At 41.0% G+C, this 21064-nt stretch overlaps 1 protein-coding gene across 1 annotated transcript in view; it reads left to right on the plus strand.

Moving 5' to 3' along the window:
• The window catches only part of FAM81A (family with sequence similarity 81 member A), a 78477-nt gene that overhangs the window by 45288 nt on the left and 12125 nt on the right, over positions 1–21064 (plus strand). The window contains exons 5-6 of the mRNA XM_044230069.1: positions 12562–12691; positions 14376–14482. Of these exons, the coding sequence (XP_044086004.1) occupies positions 12562–12691; positions 14376–14482 (237 nt within the window). The remainder of the gene's footprint in view (positions 1–12561; positions 12692–14375; positions 14483–21064) is intronic.

A 21064-nucleotide genomic window follows, 5' to 3' on the forward strand; every position in this document is an offset into this window, starting at 1 on the left:
AATAGACTCATAAAGCTGGTTCCAATTACAAAATCAAGAGATGATCTTGAAATATTTTCAGGAATTTTACATTCTTCCTATGCAGTTTCTTACTAACTTCTCTACCCAGCAGGTTCCTTCTCTGTAATAAATACTTTATTTACTCTGAAACAATCATGAACATTTGTTATGAAAAACAATTTTTTCCTTTATCTGTGGTTCTACTAGTCTTTCCCCTGGAATGCTAATGAGACTGATTGTTGAAATCAGCTTCTGAGAAAGAAATTTGTTGGCAAAGTTTTGGCTTTCTTGCATTGAATTGGAAGAGTATAACTTTTTTTTTTAAGATTTTTTTGTTTATTTACTTGAGACAGAGAGTGAGAGAGCACAAGCAGTTTGCGGGGGGCGGTGGCAGAGGGAAAGGGAGAGGCATGTTCCCTGCAAGTAGGGAGCCCGATGCGGGACTTGATTCCAGGACCCTGCGGCCATGACCTGAGCCAAAGGTGAAGTCTTAACTGACTTAACTACCTGGGCGCCCCTAAACTTTTTCTTTTCTTTCTTTTTTTTTTAAAAGATTTTATTTATTTATTTGACAGAGAGAAATCACAAGTAGATGGAGAGGCAGGCAGAGAGAGAGAGAGGGAACCAGGCTCCCCGCTGAGCAGAGAGCCCGACGCGGGACTCGATCCCAGGACCCTGAGATCATGACCCGAGCTGAAGGCAGCGGCTTAACCCACTGAGCCACCCAGGCGCCCCTAAACTTTTTCTTTTTAAGATTAATTTATTCATTTGAGAGAGAGAAAGTGAGAGAAAGCACGGGTGAGCAAGGGGAGGGAAGAGGGAGAGGGAGAGAGAATCTTAAGCAGACTCCGTGCTAAGTGCAGAGCCCCGTGCAGGGCTCAGCACAGGGCTTTATCTCACGATTCTGAGAGCAGGACCAGAGCCAAAGCCAAGAGTCGGATGCTCAACCGACTCTCCCACCCAGACGCCTCAGTGATACGAACTTTTTAAGTGGTCATCTTCAATTACTAGTCTGCTGTCTTGTTTCAGGTTTTATTTTCCAGTGTTTGTGCATCCATGGGTGACGCCACACCATGCTAGGAAGCAGGACCTGCAGCTTCCCCCATGCTTCTGTGTGGAGGGGAGAGACACCCTTACCCCACTAAGAGTGGCACCCTCTGAACAGGACTTTCTCAGAGGGTTTCCCGTTCCCTCCTGAAGTGGAGCAAAGGGAGTTCAGCATTCCCATTCCCACTGGAGCTGGTCTGTTACTTGGCCTGCTGAATCATTTATTCTAGGGCTCAGTGGCCACTTCCACTTTCCCCTACAAGGTCTGTTTTCCTGGCATCAGAGCCTTAGAGGAGAAGTGGCTGCACACAGAGGCAGATACCCAAGTTCCCTCAAGGTAAGCAAGTCCAGGTGCACAGGAAAAAATAAATTGGACATCATCAGATTAAAAATCTTAGGCTCTTATAAATAATGCTGCTACCAACATTCATATACAAGTTTCTGTGTGGCCATATGTTTTCATTTCTTTTGGATATATATACCTAAGAGTGTAATTGTTGTATAATGTGGTAACTCTATATTTAACCTTTTTAAAAAAGATTTTATTTATTTATTTGAGAAAGAGATGAGAGAGGCACAAGTTGGGGGGGGGGGAGGATGGAGAAGAAGACTCCCCACCCAGCAGAGAGCCTGACATGGTGCTCGATCCCAGGACCAGGTATCATGACCTGAGCCGAAGGCAGATCCTTCATCTACTGAGCCACGCGGGCGCACCTGTATTTAACTTTTTGAGGAACAGAACAGTCAGACTGTTTTCCAAAATTGGCTGCACCGTTTTATGGTGTCAGCAGCCCTATGTGGGGGCTCTGATCTCCCCCCTTCCTCACCGACACTTGTCTGTCTCTGATTAGAGCCAACCTGATGGGTGGGAATGTGGTTTTGATTTGCATTTCCCTAGTGACTAATGGTGCTGAACATCATTCAGCATGTTTATTGGTCATTTGCAAGTCTTCCTTGGAGAACTGTTTTGGAAGATCCTTTGCCCATTTTTTTTTTTAAAAGATTTTATTTATTTATTTGACAGAGAGAAATCACAAGTAGATGGAGAGGCAGGCAGAGAGAGAGAGGGAAGCAGGCTCCCCGCTGAGCAGAGAGCCCGATGTGGGACTCGATCCCAGGACCCTGAGATCATGACCTGAGCCGAAGGCAGCGGCTTAACCCACTGAGCCACCCAGGAGCCCCCCTTTGCCCATTTTTAAGTGGATTAATTGTCTTCTTATTATTGAGCAGTAGGAGTTCTTTATTCTAGATTTAGTTCCCTTACCAGATATCTGAGTTGAAGAATTTTTCCCCTTTTCTGAGGGCTTTCTTTTCACTTTCTTGATTGGGTCCATTTTGTCCTTTAAAAAAATTACTTCTGTCTCTTTGTTGATACTCTCTATTTGATGAGACATTATCATTATACCTCCCTTTACTTCTTAAAGCGTGTTTTCTCTATTTCTTTGATCATCCTGCATTTATTATGGCTGCCTTGAAGTCTGTGTCTATTAAATCTGACACCTGTTTCCTCTCACTGGCAGTTTCTTTTCCTGCTTTTATTCTGTGCTTAGTTCACATTTTCTGGTGTTTTTCTCATAATTTTTTATTGAAGACTGGACTTTTTAGGTATTATAGCATAGCAGTCCTGAATACTGACAGCCCTTACCCCCATTTGCTTTTGTTGTTGTTGATTTGTTTAGTGACTTGGCTGGGTTATTCTAGTGATGTCTGTTTCCCCTGGAATATGAAGGGTCTGGTGCTCAGTCACCTTGTGAGGACAGTGGTTTTAGCAAGACTCTCTTTGACTCTTTCCCTGATCGATCGATTATTTATTTATTTATTTCCTCTCCCCCCCCCCGCCCGATCTTTTATTAAGCTGGCGGCCTCTGCAGGTATCACACCTAGATCTTAGGCTCCATTCATTGCTGGTAAATTGTTCTACTGTTTGTGTTTAAAGATTTCCTTATTTATCTTCTTACTGAGGTGGGGGAGAGAGAACGAGCAGAAGGGGCACAGGTAGAGGGAGAGAGACTCTTAAGCAGACTCTATGCTGAGTGTGGAGCCTGATTCAGGACTCGGTCTCACAACCCTGGATCATGACCTGAGCTGAAACCAAGAGTCGGACACTTAACCGACTATGCCACCCAGGTGCCTCTCTACTGTTTTTGACGATGCCCTGTGATAGAAATTGCTCTATGCTCTGATTCAATTAAATTATTGCCTGCCTTTAAGGGCTTAGCTGTGTATACATATAGGAATTATTATATATATAGGTAATATATATATATATATAGGTAATTGTAATATGGAATATGAACAACTTAATGTTTTAAATGTCACTGCATTTGGTGCACTATGCCACCATGTCACAAACTATAAGAAACATTCTGCTTAAGCACGTTGCCTGGTCAGTCTGTTGCTAGACCTCTAGGACTCTTGGGCTTCTGACCATGTCCCCATCACTGATCAGATTACCAGGTGAAAAGTTACTCTGCCACACAATGGCCACAATTGAGAACTGCACCTGGGAGGCAGCTACATCTAAAGACCTGAAAAGGGAAATTTTGTAATGACTACATTATTGGCTCATCTATAATATAAACTTGGGATAAAATAGGGCAAGGGCAACTTGTCAGTTTCATTGTGATTCTTGTTTAACAAAAGCTGCTGAGCCATTCACACAGTTATATTTAGAACCCTCAGGCTGTCTTTTATGAGTGTTTTTTGGGAAAGGACAGAAATGATGCTTTTAATTCAATATTAGCCAAGATAACTATATAGTTTCCCCCTTTTGTAGTATTTATCTATTTATTTATTTTGAAATAATTTGAAACCTACAGAAAATTTGCAAGATTCACAAGTGTTAACATTTTGTTTCATTTACTCTATTATTCTTTCATATGTAAGTTTTTTTTCCTGAAATATTTGAGAGCAAGGACAACTCTGTTTTTGACCAAGAAAACCAGAGTTGATTCCACTGTGTGTGTTTTCTGTTGGCAGGCTTTGGTTTTATACCCTGCATACTCCCCAACGATCAGTTTTGTCCCCTTACTTATAAAAGTATAGAAGTGACAGGGCACCTGGGTGGCTCAGTGGGTTAAGCCTCTGCCTTCGGATCAGGTCATGAGCCCAGGGTCCTAGGATCGAGCCCCGCATCAGGCTCTCTGCTCAACAGGGAGCCTGCTTCCTCCTCTCTCTCTGCCTGCCTCTCTGCCTACTTGTGATTTCTCTCTGTCAAATATATAAATAAAATCTTAAAAAAAACAAGTAAAATGTGCTGGTAATAAACAGTCAGAAACACTATGAAATATATAACATAAAAATGAAAGCTCACTAGCCCTTTGCTCTGTTGTACTCCTTACAGGTAACTAATGTTAGCAGCTTGCTGTCTGTCCTTTCAGACTTTTCTCATACATAGTTACAAGATAGTAACTTATCATCATAGTAGTATGATTTGCGCATAACAATCACCTAACAGTGTGATTTTAATTTTACAAGTGATATATTATGATGATGATGCAACTTCCGTGCTCCTATATAGCAATATATTGTGGGCTTTCTTCCAGTATACACATAGATCTAACATACTACTTCCTTGGATATGGCGTGTTGTGCTACATGGGGGTACCATAATTTAATCTATGTAATTACTGCTTGGTGTTAATAGAAATTTATGTTGTAGTATTTGTGTTTCCAAGTGAGAAATAGTATTGAAGCCAAGCTATAGCTCGTGAAAATTAGTGAGCCATGAGCATCAGGATAATTTTGAGGCCTTTCTAAATAACTTTTCAAACTTAGTCTGTCCCTCGAACAGCTTTGCAGAGATAATAAAACTGGTCTGATGTAGCGATACCTGACAGTTTCTAACCAGAAAGCTGTGTCTGGATTGGAAAATAAAGCCTTTCTATAATACCTTTTTTTATTTCGTGGTATGTTCAAACCTCGGATAACCCCAAATAAGATTTAAATAATATATGATAAAAAATTAAGAACTCAAAAAAAAAAAGAACTGTATTAGGTATTGTTTTTAATCATCATTTGTGAAATGGAGATGATTTATGAAGATGAAATGAAGTAATATGTATCAAGGATCTTGCACAGTGTGTGGTTTATAGTAAATATCTTTATGTTCATTCATTCAGTAATATTTATTGAGCCTCTCCTACATGCAAAGCAATGTACTGGGCACTAGGGTTTTTGTGATGAAAAGGGAAGATATTGTCCCTCTTGCTTGCAGTTTATATTCTGTCTAGTAGGGGAGACAGACATCAAACTTACTGTAAAACAATTATTTAATTTTACTTATGATTTGAATAATTTATTTTTAGTTATTTGGAGTTTTCTATAGAAATGTCATTTGTAAATAATGACAATTTTATTTTTTGTTTTTTTATCCTTGTATCCTTCGTTTCTTTTTCCTGTCATTTTGCAATGGCTAAACCCTCCAACACAGTGTTAAGTTGTGATTGGGGGCATCTTTCTCTTGGTTTTTACTTTAATGGAATTCTTCTATGTTTCTCCATTTGGAATGGTAATTGCTCTAGTTTTTTGTTCTTTTAAGTTTTAAAGTTTACTTATTTATTTTAAAGAGAGAGAGCATGCACAAGCAGTGGGGAGGGGCAGAGGGAGAGGGAGAGAGGGAATCCCATGCAGGCTCCATGCTTAGGCTTAATAATGCTCCACACTGAGTGTGGAGCCTGACCTGGGGCTGGATCCCAGGACCCTGATATCAGAATCAAGCTGAAACCAAGAGTTGCTCACTCGACTGACTGAGCCAGCCAGGTGCCCTTGCTCTAGTTTTTTTTTTTTTTTCTTTTTCTTTTTCCTTAAACATAGATTTATCAGATTAAGTTTTTCTACATGCCTAATTCGTTAAGAATCTATGAATTTGTATTGGGTTTTCTCAAGTGTTTTTTGCATCTGTTCAAGTCAGATGGTCTTCTCTTTCAATCTGTCAATGTGTATTTAACAAGGTGGGAAGATATATTAATATACGATTTACATATATATGTACTTAAATAGGTATGTGTATATAATTAATTGTCTTTTTAAAAAATTCCATTTAATTTTAATTCCAATTAAATTTCAGTAGTTAACACACTGTGTTACGTTAGTTTCAGGTGTATAGTACAGTGATCCAGCAAGTCCAGACATCACCTGGTGCTCATCACAAGCCCCCTCTGTCACCCCCATCACCTATTTCACACCCTCCCCCCACCTCCCTTCTGGTAACCTCTATGGTTCAAAATCTGTTTCATGGCTTGTAGTTAATTTTCTTAATAGGAAAACAAGGGAATGATGACACAAGATTCAAAATGCTTACTTTCATGGGTGCAGTTATTAAAAATAATTAACTGAATAAAGTGAGCCAGGCATGGACCAATAATGAGACTATATTATGAAACAAAAGTTGGAGTTCCAAAATAATAACTATCATAAAAAGTTTTAATTACAAGAAGTTCAGCAAAAGACGTAAGTGGGGCATTCCCAAAGTGTGTAATTGGTGTGTGCCTGATCTCTGGGGGCTCTGGGAAGACTTCCTTAAGGAAGTGACTTGTGCATTTAGCTCTGAGGGATGAGCAGTAACTAACCAAGTGAAGAGGTCAGTGATGAACATTCTAGACAGAGAATGGCATGGGTCAAGACCTTGAAGTGGGAAGGAGTGAGATAAGTTCAAAGCCCTGGAATATAATCGGCGTATGTGGATGAAGGGGGGAAAAGAGACAGAGATGTGTGAGATGATGCTGGAAGCTAGAGGATAGGAAGCAACACTTTGGGGGCATTTTTTTTTCTTTTGGGACATTTTCAAGGACTTTTAGTTTATATTCTAAAATAGTAGCAAGTTAAACCATAGGAATTTATACAGATACAGAATTATACTTAGTTTGCCTTTTTATCCCCTCAGTTTTGTTTCTTTGGGGTTAATATCTAAAATCTTTTTACTTAACCCACTTTGTATTCACTGAACACCAAATCGAAAGGCACAGGGAAATATATTTCTGTTTTGGAAAGCTTATAAAATTGATTTTTCTGCCAGTACTGTGTGATATACCTTGATTCTACAAACTTTCTTTAATATTGGGCATTCACATTCAAAAAGATTTCCAAAACAGAAGAACAAGGCATAATTATTGCTTAATTGTCTATATTGTACTATGAATACTGAAAAGATATAAATACATTATATATATAAAATGCATTTATATATAAATGCATATATATATTTATATATATATGCATTTTATATATAAAAGATATAAATGCAGTTTTTTCAGATTGTTTAACATATTTTAAAATATTTTAAGTATTTAAGTCAATATTTACAAAAAAAATTTGTCCCATTAATTTTTTTCTGTTACTTCCAAAAAGGATTATGGCATTTTAACAAAATGAGTTAAACAAGTTGTTCAACTTCAGGTAAATGTGAGTCAGTACCAAGAAAAGACTTTTAAGGTTGGAATAATTGTTCTGGGAGCTTACTTTCTTCGGCATATGCAGTATATTAAATTTACCAGTAATCTCAGTTTGTTCACCATTGTTTTGTGCATCCACTCCCTTCTCTGAATGCTTTTTTTTTTTTTTAAGATTTTATTTTTAATCTCTATATCCAATGTGGGGCTTAGATTTACAATCCAAAGATCCAAAGATCAAAGATCAAAAGTCACACACTTTACCAAGTGAGTCAGCCAGGCATTCCTGGATACTCTCTCTTTTCTTTCTAATGAAAGAAATGATTTAGTGACTCTTTCAGGTTAGGGTTTGTGGGCAATGCATTTCTTAATCTTTGCAAGTCTAAAAGTGTCTCTGTCTTTATTTTGCATTTGCATTTATTTTGCATTTGCATTTATTTTGCATTTGCATTTATTTTGCATTTGCCATTATGGTATCTACTGTCGTCTTTTTTTTTTTTTTTAAGATTTTATTTATTTATTTGACAGAGAGATCACAAGCAGGCAGAGAGTCAGGCAGAGAGAGAGGGGGAAGTAAGCTCCCCACCGAGCAGAGAGCCCGATGTGGGGCTTGATCCCAGGACCTTGAAACCATGACCTGAGCTGAAGGCAGAGGCTTAACTCACTGAGCCACCCAGATGCCCCATATCTGCTGTCTTATGGTACGTACTGTGGACTCTCAGTCTTACAGTAGGTCCTTGGTAGGTTACCTGTCTTCAGAATCTGGTGGCTTTTAAGATTTTCTCTGTAATGGGTTATTAGAATTTCATATGCCCTATTTACTTTATTTATGCCACTTTGTATTCACTGAACACTTGAAAACTCATGTTTTTCTTCAGTTTTAGAAAACTGTCAGCACTCACCCCTTAGGTCATTCTCTCTATTTCCATCTTTAGGGACTTCTCAACTCCTCTGTCACTTATGTTAACATCTTTTTATTTGTCCTCCTTGTCTCTTAGCAGTTTTCCCATGTTTTGACTCTCTGTCTTTGCTGCCTTCTGAGTGAACTCCTTGCTACGGTGTCCTGACTCACTGACTCTCCCTTCAGTCATGTCCAGTCAGAGTTCGTCAGGTCTGAAGACGCTGTGGTTTACTTCTAGTCTCTCTCATTTTTCTCTTATCCACCTGTTTTTCTTCCCTTTCTGCCTACTTTTGTTTAATAGTTTAGAGTTCTCTTGATAGATATTATTTGATTTTTTTTTTCAGTATCTTAAACATATTTCTTTTAAGTCATTTGATCCAGGTTTTTTGTTTGTTTTGTTTGGGTGTTTTGAGCTTTCCGTGGCTGGTGGAGCCCCACTCAAGTCTCTGGTTTTGGTTACCCTGGTTTCTGTGTTCTGTCCCGAGGGGAGCCTGTTCTTACCCCGCGTGCCCTCTGGAAACTAAAACTTCTTCTTACATCTACTCATTTTCAGGTCTGGAGCCCTTTAAGCTTCTAGCACCAGCTGTAGCAAAACATACGCTTTGCTCCATCTTCTGCACCATCTGTCTGTTTTCTGCTTTCTCCCAGACTTTTTTTCCCCTCCTATTCTTTTTTGTCCTTTTGGGTTTATACCTTTTTTATTCATCTGGAGTCATCTTGATGGGTTTTCAGGAGGGAGGCAAATGAGGGCATGTGTTCAGTCCACCATGTTTCACTGACAGAGCAGGTAGTAGTTTTGATTTGCAACATTTCAGTACAAAATGATTAGTAAATTGGTTAAATCTTATAGTTTATTAGAAAGCCCAACCAAGTACTAGCATCCCCTCTAATCTTTATTGAGCTCATAAGCTATAGATCAACATTTTATTTTTCAAACTTCTAGAGGGATATATACTTTAACCTTTATCAATTAATATGCTAGTTTTGATAGTTGATTGCAAATACTTTATATGAGTTAGTGAGTGGGATCCTTTTCAGTATCTAAGTTATATAGGGAACAGTTTATAAACCTCATTGAGGCCCCAGTGCAGATATACATATTAAAGAATACATTCCCAGGGCTTTTAGGAAGATCGCAGACTACTGATTTATTGACTGTGAGTGGTCACAGGTTTGTTCTTCAGTCTGTGTATTTATAGTAACTTGTTCAGCAAGTTCCTGGTCTTCTGAGTTCTTTGTCTGAGTTGTAGTATAATGAACAAGAACAGAATGTCAGATAAGATCTCCATCAATAATAGAAAAATACACACGTAAGTTGAATAACATTATTGTGGTAGTGGCACGAGAATCTTTTTTAAAAATTTCTGGGTTGTGTGGGCGCCTGGGTGGCTCAGTGGGTTAAAGCCTCTGCCTTCAGCTCAGGCCATGATCCCAGGGTCTTGGGATCGAGCCCCGCTTCAGGCTTTCTGCTCATCGAGGAGCCTGCTTCCTCCTTTCTCTCTCTCTCTGCCTGTCTCTCTCCCTACTTGAGATCTCTGTCTGTCAAATAAATAGATAAAATCTTAAAAAAAAAATTGTTTCTAGGTTGTGTGGTATGTGTACTAAAGAAAAAAAATTTGCACCGTGTCCTCATTTTGTATAATTAGCATGTGACAAATAGTAGTCATTCTACAAATACTTATTGACTGAAGGAATGAATTATGGATTGGGGTTCCAACTCCAGCCTCTCAACTTCTCCTGTGTATTGCCCTGAACCTGACCTCACTTTCATGACAGTGACTCTACCCACATTTCTCTAGCTCTGGGTTCCTCACGCCCTAGCCTCATTTTTGCTTCATGGGGAGCCTAGGGAAAGATGGTAGGATAGTGCATGTTCCGTGTAATTGTAATGCATTCATTGTACATGGCTGTTGATTGAGCCATTGAGCCATCATTGTACATGGCTTTGTATAATTGTCTTTCTGATCATAAAATTATATATACTTACTGCAGAAAAGTACAATTTAGAAAAGAATGAATATTTTTTTCAAAATCACACATCCAGAGAAGGTTGGTTAATATTTTGTTTTCTTCCTTGTGAATTTTTTTTTTTTAAAGATTTTATTTATTTATTTGACAGAGAGAGATCACAAGTAGGCAGAGAGGCAGGCAGAGAGAGAGAGGAGGAAGCAGGCTCCCTGCTGAGCAGAGAGCCCGATGCGGGACTCGATCCCAGGACTCTGAGATCATGACCTGAGCCGAAGGCAGTGGCTTAACCCACTGAGCCACCCAGGCGCCCTTCCTTTTGAAATTTTAATGACTATATATATGCATCAAGGTTTGGTCAAGAAAACAGAAACCATTCTAAGTATTTTATTTTATTTTTATTTATTTATTTATTTTATTAACATATAATGTATTATTTGCTTCAGGGGTACAGGTCTGTGAATCACCAGGTTTACACAATTCACAGCACTCACCATAGCACATACCCTCCCCAATGTCCATAACCCAGACACCCTATCCCTCCTCCCCACCCCCCAGCAACCTTCAGTTTGTTTCCCGAGAATGAGTATCTTATGGTTTGTCTCCCTTCCCGGTCCCATCTTGTTCATTCTAAGTATTTTAGCAGGAAGGGGTTTAATTCAGGAAATTAGAGTTTATAAAACCATTGGCAAATTTGGGGAAGCAACAGGAAGGAAACAGCTATTGGCTCCCAGGAAAGTAGCATGTATAAGAATCACAGCAAGGAGCCATTGATAATATTAGCTGTGTGTAACATGGAAGTAAGTGATTTGTAGGTGTGTGCCTGGAGGTGACCGTAAACCTCACATGGGCAGTTTAGCACGTGTTCCCCCAGCAGGAGGGGCACAAGTGCCTCTCACTGGCCGGATCTGAATCAGAATTCGGCTGGCAAGGTTGTTTGGGAAGTACGGTTTGTGGACATCTGCCCCTTTGATACAGAGACCATTCACAAAAAACAGAAATGCTCTGTCAGTTCTGAGCAGTCCATTTATAGAACCCTTTTCCTTTGTCACCAGTGTCTGTCTTCTATGGCTCTCACCATTAGCTAATGCCTGTGAATATCTGGCCATGTTTTATTCTAGGCAAAATAAATCCTCAGGTACACTTTTTGAACTTCTGCCAACTGTGAGGGTTTCCCTTCCTTGATACCCTTGAGGGCCACTCCTGAGTGGGCTTTGAGGTGCAGCAGTCTTCTTCTGTAAGGTGTCAGCTCTTGGCACCTTCCATCAACTAGGCCTGCGTTTTCCTTCTTCGGTCTACCCGGTGCTCAGAAACTCCTCAAGAGGCCATATGTGTGAGTTGACGGAAGGCTGGCAGTAGCAAAAGTATATGCCACAGGAGTCTGGACTCATGCAATTTACTTATGTCTTTGGGACCTGTTGAAGCCTGATGTCTCGGTATACCTCCCTTTGAAAATGGCGTGCTGTTCATATGCCTCCCTTTATAGCTGGATGCCCGTGATGGACTGACCAGATTGCATGGTTACTTAATGTCCTGTGCCTTGGCATGTAGTTTCTACCAGAGCCCAGCAGCAAGCCACCAGCTACTTCTTGAGCAGGCTGGGTGGGTTGGAACGGGGCATGACTTTGCTGCATATTCCCAGGGGGCTATCCTGTTGACTCTCCTAGTAGGGTTTGACAGGTCCGCAACAGAGCTTCCCTGCTGCAGATACTCTGAGCACTGTCGAAACTACCAGGTTGTCAGGCCCAAGGAGCAGAGCAGCTCCACTGCAGCTGGGACCTGCCGCACAAGCTTCTCCTGCTCTGGTGCCACTCAGAGCAGACAGCCACACGGGCAAGGTGGTAGAGGTTAGCAGCAATACTTTCAGATGTGGTAGAAGTTGCCTCCAAGATCCAAAGAACTCCCAAAGCACTTGAAAGGACGGGATGGCACCAAAGAGGGACGGGCCATATCTGGCATGTTATATTAGCCTTTCGTCATTGGGCTCTCATTGCACGTACACTTTCATACTCGTGGGCGTTGTAAAAGCCTTTGCTGCTTGGATGGCTTCATCCCTACTCTTATTAAGCAACATCCCTGTGGTTTAACTTAAAAGCCATAATGAGGGCAGCTGTCTATATTCCTGTGAACGTCTATGGAAAAGGATGAGTCATAGTACAGTTTCTTGGAGTGGGGTCGTGCATTTTCCAGTGTGTCAAGAAGCTTCAGTGCTTGTTTTTAAACTTTAATAAGAGTTAGCTTTGTTGTTTGCCTGGACAGATGTGACGCCAGCATAGCCAGACTCTCTGCAGAGCACAAAACAACTTACGAGGGGCTCCAGCACTTGAACAAAGAACAGCAAGCTGCCAAACTTATCTTGGAAACAAAAATCAAAGATGCAGAGGGACAGGTATGGCCGATTCCAGGTAGCCTTTTAAAAATAGGTAATTTGTTCTTAGCTGAGAATAACATGGTGTTGAGAAACCAGCCATGGTGCCCGGAATGTGCATGTTTTTCCTTCTTCCTCCCTCTCTCTCACTACAGTGGCCCTTCATGGGTATGGCAAGCAAAGCACCGAGAGGTTTTGGTAAGGTCCTACTTGTAAAGATTCTTTCCCCCCATTCATAAAACAATGAATATATTCCAGAAATTCCAAATTATAGCTCCCAAACCAGTTCTTACATAGGTAAGTGATTGGGCTTTCTTTTATATGCCACATGTCCCAAATTTGGGTTCAGGAAGTAGTTACTCATGCTGTGTGCTACTTCACCACAGTCCTTCGTGGGAAAGGATTCAGACAAAGCTAGAAGGTAGGCTGGCTGATGAATCTTAGACTATTCCACCTTGAAATCCACAGATCAAGTTCATTAAGCAAAACTGTTGGCTTTTCAGTTTGTTTTTTGGCCACTTAAAAGTTTACCTTTGCCGTGAAGGGGCCTGTCTTCTAGGACTTGCCTCATGGTTAAAGAGACCATTCCAGTGAAATGAGGCATCTGATCAACTTATTGGATTCAAAGTGGTTGTGTCCAAAATGTATCCAAGGAAGCTCTAAATCTACTTATGTGAAAAACACAGATTTTATAAAGCCATGAAAAAAAAAAACCCTACAACAAAACAACAAGTCCAACAATTTTTTTTCACAGAGTGAGTGAGGACAGAATTACCACATCAAGAAATAAATGCTTAGGAAATACTAAGCTTCCCAGTAGCCATGCCAAGTAAAATCCATATAGAAATCTATAAAAAGAGGCATACTTTTCCTTTGTTCTAGGTCCAATAAATACTTGTTCCATGAATTTCTAAGTAAGGAACATAGAACATCATAACTTTTGCAGCAACTAAATACATGTCATATAGGACTAGTTTTATATTAAATTTTAGTAGAAAGACAAGGGAAAGAGGTAAGTCATGAAAAACAGGAGTTGGAGGGATATAATTTACAAAATCTTCTGGAGACTTGAATTGATATGGAGGTAAATCTGGACTTTTTTTTTTTTTTTTAAAGATTTTATTTATTTATTTGACAGAGATAGCACAAGTAGGCAGAGCAGCAGGCAGAGGGAGAGGGAGAAGCACACTCCCTGCTGAACAGGGAGCCCAATGCAGGGCCCCCTCCCAGGACCCTGGGATCATGACCTGAGCTGAAGGCAGATGCTTAATCGACTGAGCTACCCAGGCACTCTGTAAATCTGGGACCTTAATGGTGTTTGTAAGTGACAAGAGTTCCATTCTCTATGACTAGCAGCCAAGTTTGTGGTAGAAATTCCAGGGTAACAAAACAAAACAAAACACTGTATTTTTTTGTCAGCAGATGGACATAGTGGTCCCGGGGAGGAAGTAGGCTTGCTTATCAGAGAACTGTAAAGTTAAGTACTGAGAGCCTAATGAATATTTTGGCAGTGCTCCTGGTCCTGATTTTTGATGAATGTGCATGATAGAAAATGGAAGTGGAAAGACAAGGTGAGCTCCTAAATTAATTGAGTAAATTATATTGAACCTTAATGTCATGGACTAGAATGTAGCTTATTAAATGCTATCTGAGGTTACCTCTGAAAAGATTAAATGTGATATTACAAGCAAAGCTTCTTTCCCAGATTTCTCAGCTTTTGAACAGAGTGGACTTGTCGATATCAGAGCAAAGCACCAAACTGAAGATGTCCCACAGAGACAGTAACCACCAGCTTCAACTTCTGGATACAAAGTAAGTAGTCAACTAACAGACTTCTTTGGTGGTTGAAGTTCTTGGGAAGCCTATTCCATGGCACAGTTTTTTCCATCTTCACTTTTATTTATTGCACAAAACAAAGTGAAAACAGTCATGAAAGTTAAGAGGAAAAATTTCCTTGTAGCATATTACCACTTTACATGCATTATTGTTTTTAGCAGTTGGCTTATAATCTGTCTTGTCATGCAGTAAATATATCTTGAGTGCTGGCCTAGGTGCTGAGCATCCAGAAATTAAGAACAGACTCTGTTCTTATCTTTGTAGAGGAGATCCTATCCTGTGGAGCTTGTAGTCTAGGGAGTGGATGAGCATTCATCAAATAATGACTTGAGGGAGTGTGAGCTGTATTATTACTAATGATGATCATCGCTTTGAAGGAAAGGCACATGGTTGTGGTAGGCTGCATAATAGTCCCCAAATATCACCATGTCCTAGTCCCTGTGAATATGTTACCTTATCTGGCAAAAAGGGACTTTGCAGATTTGATTAAGGATGTTAGGATGGGTACTTACCGTGGGTTACCAGGGAGACCCGATATAACTCCCAAGTGTCTGTAAGAGGGAGGCAGGAGGGGCAGAGTCATGAGAGAAGAGCACAGCGTGATGGAGGAAGAGAGGGGGGTGAGGCGCTTTGAAGATAAGGAAGGGACCAGAAGCCACAAAACACAGGCAGCCACCAGCAGCTGAAAAAATGGCGAGACAGTGATTCTCCTGAGAGCTTCCGGAAGGAACCAGCCCTGCTTGCACCTCGACTTTAGTCCAGTGAAACTGATTTTAGACCTCTGACCTCCAGAACTATGAAAGGGTAAGCCACCAAGTTTGTGGTAGTTAGTCACCACAGCCACAGGAAGCTGAAACAGTGGCGCCCTGAGAGTGAAGAACAGAGGCCTCGGGGCGGGGCGGGGCCTCCTTCCTCTGAAGGCAGTGCTTGAAGTAAGAGCTGAAGAATGGATGGAATTCACTAGGTGGAGGGAGGTGAGAACACCTGGGAGTGAGGGGTGCAGCATCCAAGCAGCTGCAGGCTGGCCTATGGTGGCTGGAACAGAGAGGGAGGGGAATTGGAGCCTGGGGAGGATGCGGGCCTCTGGCCCGGCCTTGTAGCCACATCCAGGACCTTGGTGTCTGACTTGAGCTCAATAAGGAGCTGGAGGGTTGAGGCAGATGGGGTGAGAGAATAGATTTATTTCCTATCTTTAAATGGTCTTGGTGGCAATTGGAGAATGGATCGGGCCAAAGCAGAGATGGGGACATCAGCTGGGGGCATGGTTGCGGTAGTTAATTGGGAGAGGTGTGCACTAGGATGATTGTGACCTAGCCCACTGACACCCTATAATGGGTTATACTTTCCCATTTTGTTACAGTGATGCTTTAAACTGTTCTTGCCCGTGGGGAAACTCATCATCTGCCCTTCTGCTCAGTCACAAAACCATCTTTTCCTATCATGAATTTTCCTGAGCTTGGCATTTTCCTGCTAAAGCAGAGCCAGTAGTCACTACATGTGTGTTTGTATATGTGTGTGTATGTATTTGACTTAATATTTATTTTTTAAAGATGATTTCAATGTAGAACTGTGTTAGAGGCATGTGGAAATTTTAAATCAGTCCTCTTCCTGGTTCTTACATCTCATTGTACCATACTTAATGCTGTTTCAGGGTTGTTGCTGAGTTAACAGGAATTCTCTTATGGAAAGCATGTTTCTTTTCCTCTAATTATCTATATTTATATAATCGTTATGTCACCACTTCTCATAGATCCTACAAGCTTGCCAAGTACAGAAAAAATCTCTTCAATCCTCTTCCTCCCATCACAGAGGAAAAAAATAAACATCTTGGTATTTTTTCCTCTCCAAATTACTTCCTTAGGAGATATTACTAGTCAGCAGAAATGATCATCTTTATTTTTCTTCCTACAATTTAAAGTCTGGAAGTCTAGACACCAAAGGCTGTTCAGAGGGGAGAGGGGACAAAGCCTGGGGCAGAAGTTCAGATTGGGGACCCAAAAGGTAAACCCCTGTTTGGGTGAACTAGGGAAAAAGCCCATTCCAGGAAGAGAGCCTAAGGAAACTCACCTGTCTAAATCTTGGCTCTGGGTAGAGGTATAAAAGATATTCCTTGAAAATTCAGGACCACAATTCAGCCTTTATTTATTTATAATATTTGTTTATTTTTTAAATAAGCTCTATGCCCAACAGGGCTTGAATTCACAACCCCGAGATCAAGAGTCATATGTTCTACTGACAGAGCCAGCCAGCTGCCCCCACAATACGGCCTTTATGTTGATTTAGAGCTAGAATTCCCATTACCCAAGCAGCTTGAAGAAAACCACAGCGGATAATGTAATCTCAGCATAATCCTGTTTGGCGGTGGCCTGAGATGCATGGTGTAAGCAAATGCAAAACTCAGTGTTCGAGGCTTCCCACAAACAGGTGAAGTTCTAAGGAATACAAGTGTGTAATCGGAAATTGTATAACAAAGGAAGGAAAAAAGCCATGTAAGAGATAGAGTCAGAAGAAACAGGAAAAAGCGGATGCAGACAGACATCTAAATATGGCATATGTGGGAATTACTGGATAAAATAAGTGTATGTGTATGTATAGACATTTGTATGTTGTGTATATGTACACACACACCCCTTTTGAAAAGTGTGACTAAGGAATGAGAGATTATCAAAAGTGGTCTGCCAGAATTGAAAACAAACAAAAAGAACTTCTAGAAAATATGATCATTGAAAATAAAAGTTGTAACCTCTGGCCCCGCCGGATTAGGGAGCCTGCATTGTGACCCCAGGCGGCCTTGGAGCCCACCTTACAGTACTTTCCAGCTGCAGAACCCAGCCTACAGCCCCACCCAGCAAGTGGAGCCCACTGCTCCCACTTACTTTGTTGAGCATTGCCTGCAGCCTTGCTCAAGCAGGGAACCCAGCCAATAATTCCTCCCCAAAACAGAACGTAGACTGGGGCCTTACCTAACCATGAAGCCCAGACAGTGACTGCCTGATCGCAAAACACAGCCACCAGCCCCACCCACTGTGAGGCATAGCTGCTGCTGGCTCCACCTGACCAGGGAGCCTGGCCAGTAACTTCCCTCCGTAGTGCAGCACAGCCAGCAGCCTAGTTGTGGAGCATGGCCTGAGGCCCTGTCTGATCATGAAGCCAGCTGAACTTGGAGGCTAGCCAGTAGCAACATCTGTCTAGGAGGTATAGCTTGGGATCCCACTGGATCAGGTGCAGTTGCAGAGCTCAGCCTGTAGCCCGTAATCATGGAGTCCAAATAGAAGCACTGCCCGGCCAGGGAACACAGTCTGAGACCTCAGCCGACCAGAGGTCATTGCCCAGTGCAGTTAGTGGCTCTGTTTGATCATGTAGCGTAGCCCAGCAGCCCTGCTTAAATGCAGAGCCCAGCTAGTAGGCCCATCTGACTGCCGAGCCCAGCCAGTGTTTCCCCCCACCCCCTGAGCTTAGAGCAGAAGCAGAAGCCCTGTCCAATTAGAAACCTAACAGACATGTAGAACTTTCTATCCAACAGTAGCAGAATACAAATTCCTCTTAAGTGCCCATAGAATACTCTCTAGGATAGATCATATTTTAGGTCACAAAACCAGTCTTTTTTTTTTTTTTTTTAAAGATTTTATTTATTTATTTGACAGAAATAAAGCACAAGCAGGTGGAGCAGCAGGCAGAGGGAAAGGAAGAAGCAGGCTTCCTACTGAGCAGGGAGCCTGATGATGCCGACTTTGGTCCCAGGACCCTGGAATCATGACCTGAGCTGAAGGCAGATGCTTAACTGACTGAGTCACCCAGGCCCTCCTGACAAAACAAGTCTTAAATAAATTAAAGAAGATCAAAATCATATCAAGTATCTTTTTTGACTACAATGGCATGAAACTAGAAATCAGTAATAGGAGGAAAATTGGAAATTTCACAAATATGTGGAAACCAAACAACACACTCCTGAACAACAGATGGCTCAAAGAAAATCACAAGGGAAATTCAGAAAATCTTGAAGTAATTGAAATAATTATGGGATGCAGCCAAAGCACTTTTATGAGGAAAGTTTGCAGTAATAAATGCCTACATTAAGAAAAAGGAAAGATCTTGAATAAACAACCTAAATTTATACCTCAAGGAATTAGAAAACAAAGAACAAACTAAGAACAAAAATACAGGAGGAAGGAAATAATAAAGATAAGGCCAAAATTAAATGAATAGAGCATAGAAAACAATAGAAAAACATGGGATGGGGCACCTGGGGGGCTCAGTAGGTTAAGTCTCTGCCTTTGGCTTAGGTCATGATCTCAGGGTCCTGAGATCGAGTCCTATATCGGGCTCTCTGCTTAGCGGGGAACCTGCTTTCCCCTCTTTCTTTGTCTGCTGCTCTGCCTACTTGTGATCTCTCTCTCTCTCTCTGTCAAATAAATAAATAAGATCTTTTAAAAAAAGAAAAACAATGGGAAAAATTAATTAAACTGTTGGATTTTTTTTTTTTAAAAGATACACCACATTGGGGGTGCCTGGGTGGCTTAGTGGGTTAAGCCTCTGCCTTTGATGCAGGTCATGATCTCAGGGTCCTGGGATCGAGCCCTGCATTGGGCTTTCTGCTCAGCAGGGAACCTGCTCCCCACCTCCCCTCCTGCCTCTCTGCCTACTTGTGATCTCTCTCTCTCTCTCTGTCAAATAAATAAAAGTAAAATCTTAAAAAAAAAAAAAAGATATACCACATTGAAAAACCTTTAGGCAGACTAACCAAGGGGAAAAAAAAAAGAAGACTCAAAATTACAAATGAAAGAGGAGACATTATAACTGATAGCACAGAAATACAAACGATCATAAGAGACTACCATTAACAATCATATGCCAACAAATTGGATAGCTAGAAGAAATGGATAAATTCCTGGAGACATAAAACCTATCAAGACAGAATCAGAAGAAAAAGAAAATCTGAACAGACTAATAACAAGTAAGGAGATTGAGTCACAGTCCAAAACTTCCCAACAAAGAAAAGCCCAGGACCAGAAGGCTTCAAGGATGAATGCTACCAAAATTTAAAGCAGAACTAATACCAATCATTCTCAAACACTTCCAAAAAATTAAAGAGGAAGAAACACTTCTAAACTCATTTTATAAATCCAGCATTACCATGGTACCAAGGACAGGCCATTATCCCTGATGAACACAGATGTAAAAATTCTGAACAAAATGCTAATGAACCAAATTCAACAGAAAATTAAAAGGATCTTACACCACGATCAAGTGGCATTTATCCCTGGAATGCAAGGAGGGTTTGATATAGGCAAATCAGTAAATGTGATACACTACATTGACAGAATGAAGGATTAAAAAAATCATGATTATCTCAATAATGTGGAAAAGGCATTTGACAAAATTTGATATCCTTTTCGTGATAAAGACTTCCAACGAATTGGTTATAGAAAGAATGTATTTTGACATAATAAAGGGCATATATGACAAGCCCATAGATAATAATCTACTCAGCAGAGAAAAGCTTAAAGCTTCTCTAAAATCAGGAACAAGGTGGGGATGTTCACTCTCCCCACTCATGTTGAACACAGTACTGGAGGTTTTAGCCAGGGCACTTAGGCAAGAAAAAGGAATAAAAGGCATCCAAATCAGAAAAAGAGAAGTAAAATTATCCCCGTTTACAGATGGTGTGATCTTATATAGAGACACTCTAAAGACCACATCAGAACACTGTTAGAATAATGAATGCATTAAAGTCGTGGTGTTCTCTGGCCAGTCTTCATGGTCAGGCAGGGCTGCAGGCTGAGCTCCACAGTTGCGTGGGACTAGGGGTTGGCTTTCTGCCCAATAAGGCCCAAGAAGCTTTTTATATAGTGGCATGGCCCTGGAAGTTGTACCTGCCACTCTTACATGTGTCTCATTGCTGAAGCTGGTCACGTGGCCACACATAGCTGCAAGAGAGGCTGGGGACATGGTCTTTGGTCAGCCACACATCTGAGGATTTCTTAATAGGAAAGAAGAGGAAGACAGGTAGAGCAGATAATTAGGTTCTTCTACCACGGTGTCCATTTTATTATTACTGTTATTATTTAAGTCATGTGTTCTTTCCTAATTTTATTCCATTTCATAAAAAATGAATACAAAAGTAATGAAGGGGAATTAGCAAGCATGGAGTATTATTTGGAAAGGATGAGGACCAGAGGAATGGAGGGTGGTTGGTTTTTTGTTTTTTGTTTTTTTTTCCTTTCAGTTTGCTTTTTGGTTTAAATTAGGAAATATCTCTATGGGGCAAGAGCAATTTGGAGAACATTCTAGAGAAAGGCAGTCAGGCTCTAGTCCTGGGAGAGAACAGGGAGAAGGTGGAAGAGCCCAGGGAAAGAGGAGGCTGGAAGTGTGTCTTCTGAGCCAAGAGGACCGGGCACCCTGGGAAGGCAAAAATGAGCACCTGATGTGGCTGTGTGTCACTCTGACACCTCCACACCCTCCCCATCAGGTCTTCAGCAGTAGGAAGTATTATCAGGTACGTGTCTGTTGTATCCTCCTTCCCTGCCCCCCACCTACTCTACCCCCAATTTAGTGCTA

Source organism: Neovison vison, chromosome 13, assembly GCF_020171115.1.
Source record: "Neovison vison isolate M4711 chromosome 13, ASM_NN_V1, whole genome shotgun sequence".
Taxonomy (NCBI): domain Eukaryota; kingdom Metazoa; phylum Chordata; class Mammalia; order Carnivora; family Mustelidae; genus Neogale; species Neogale vison.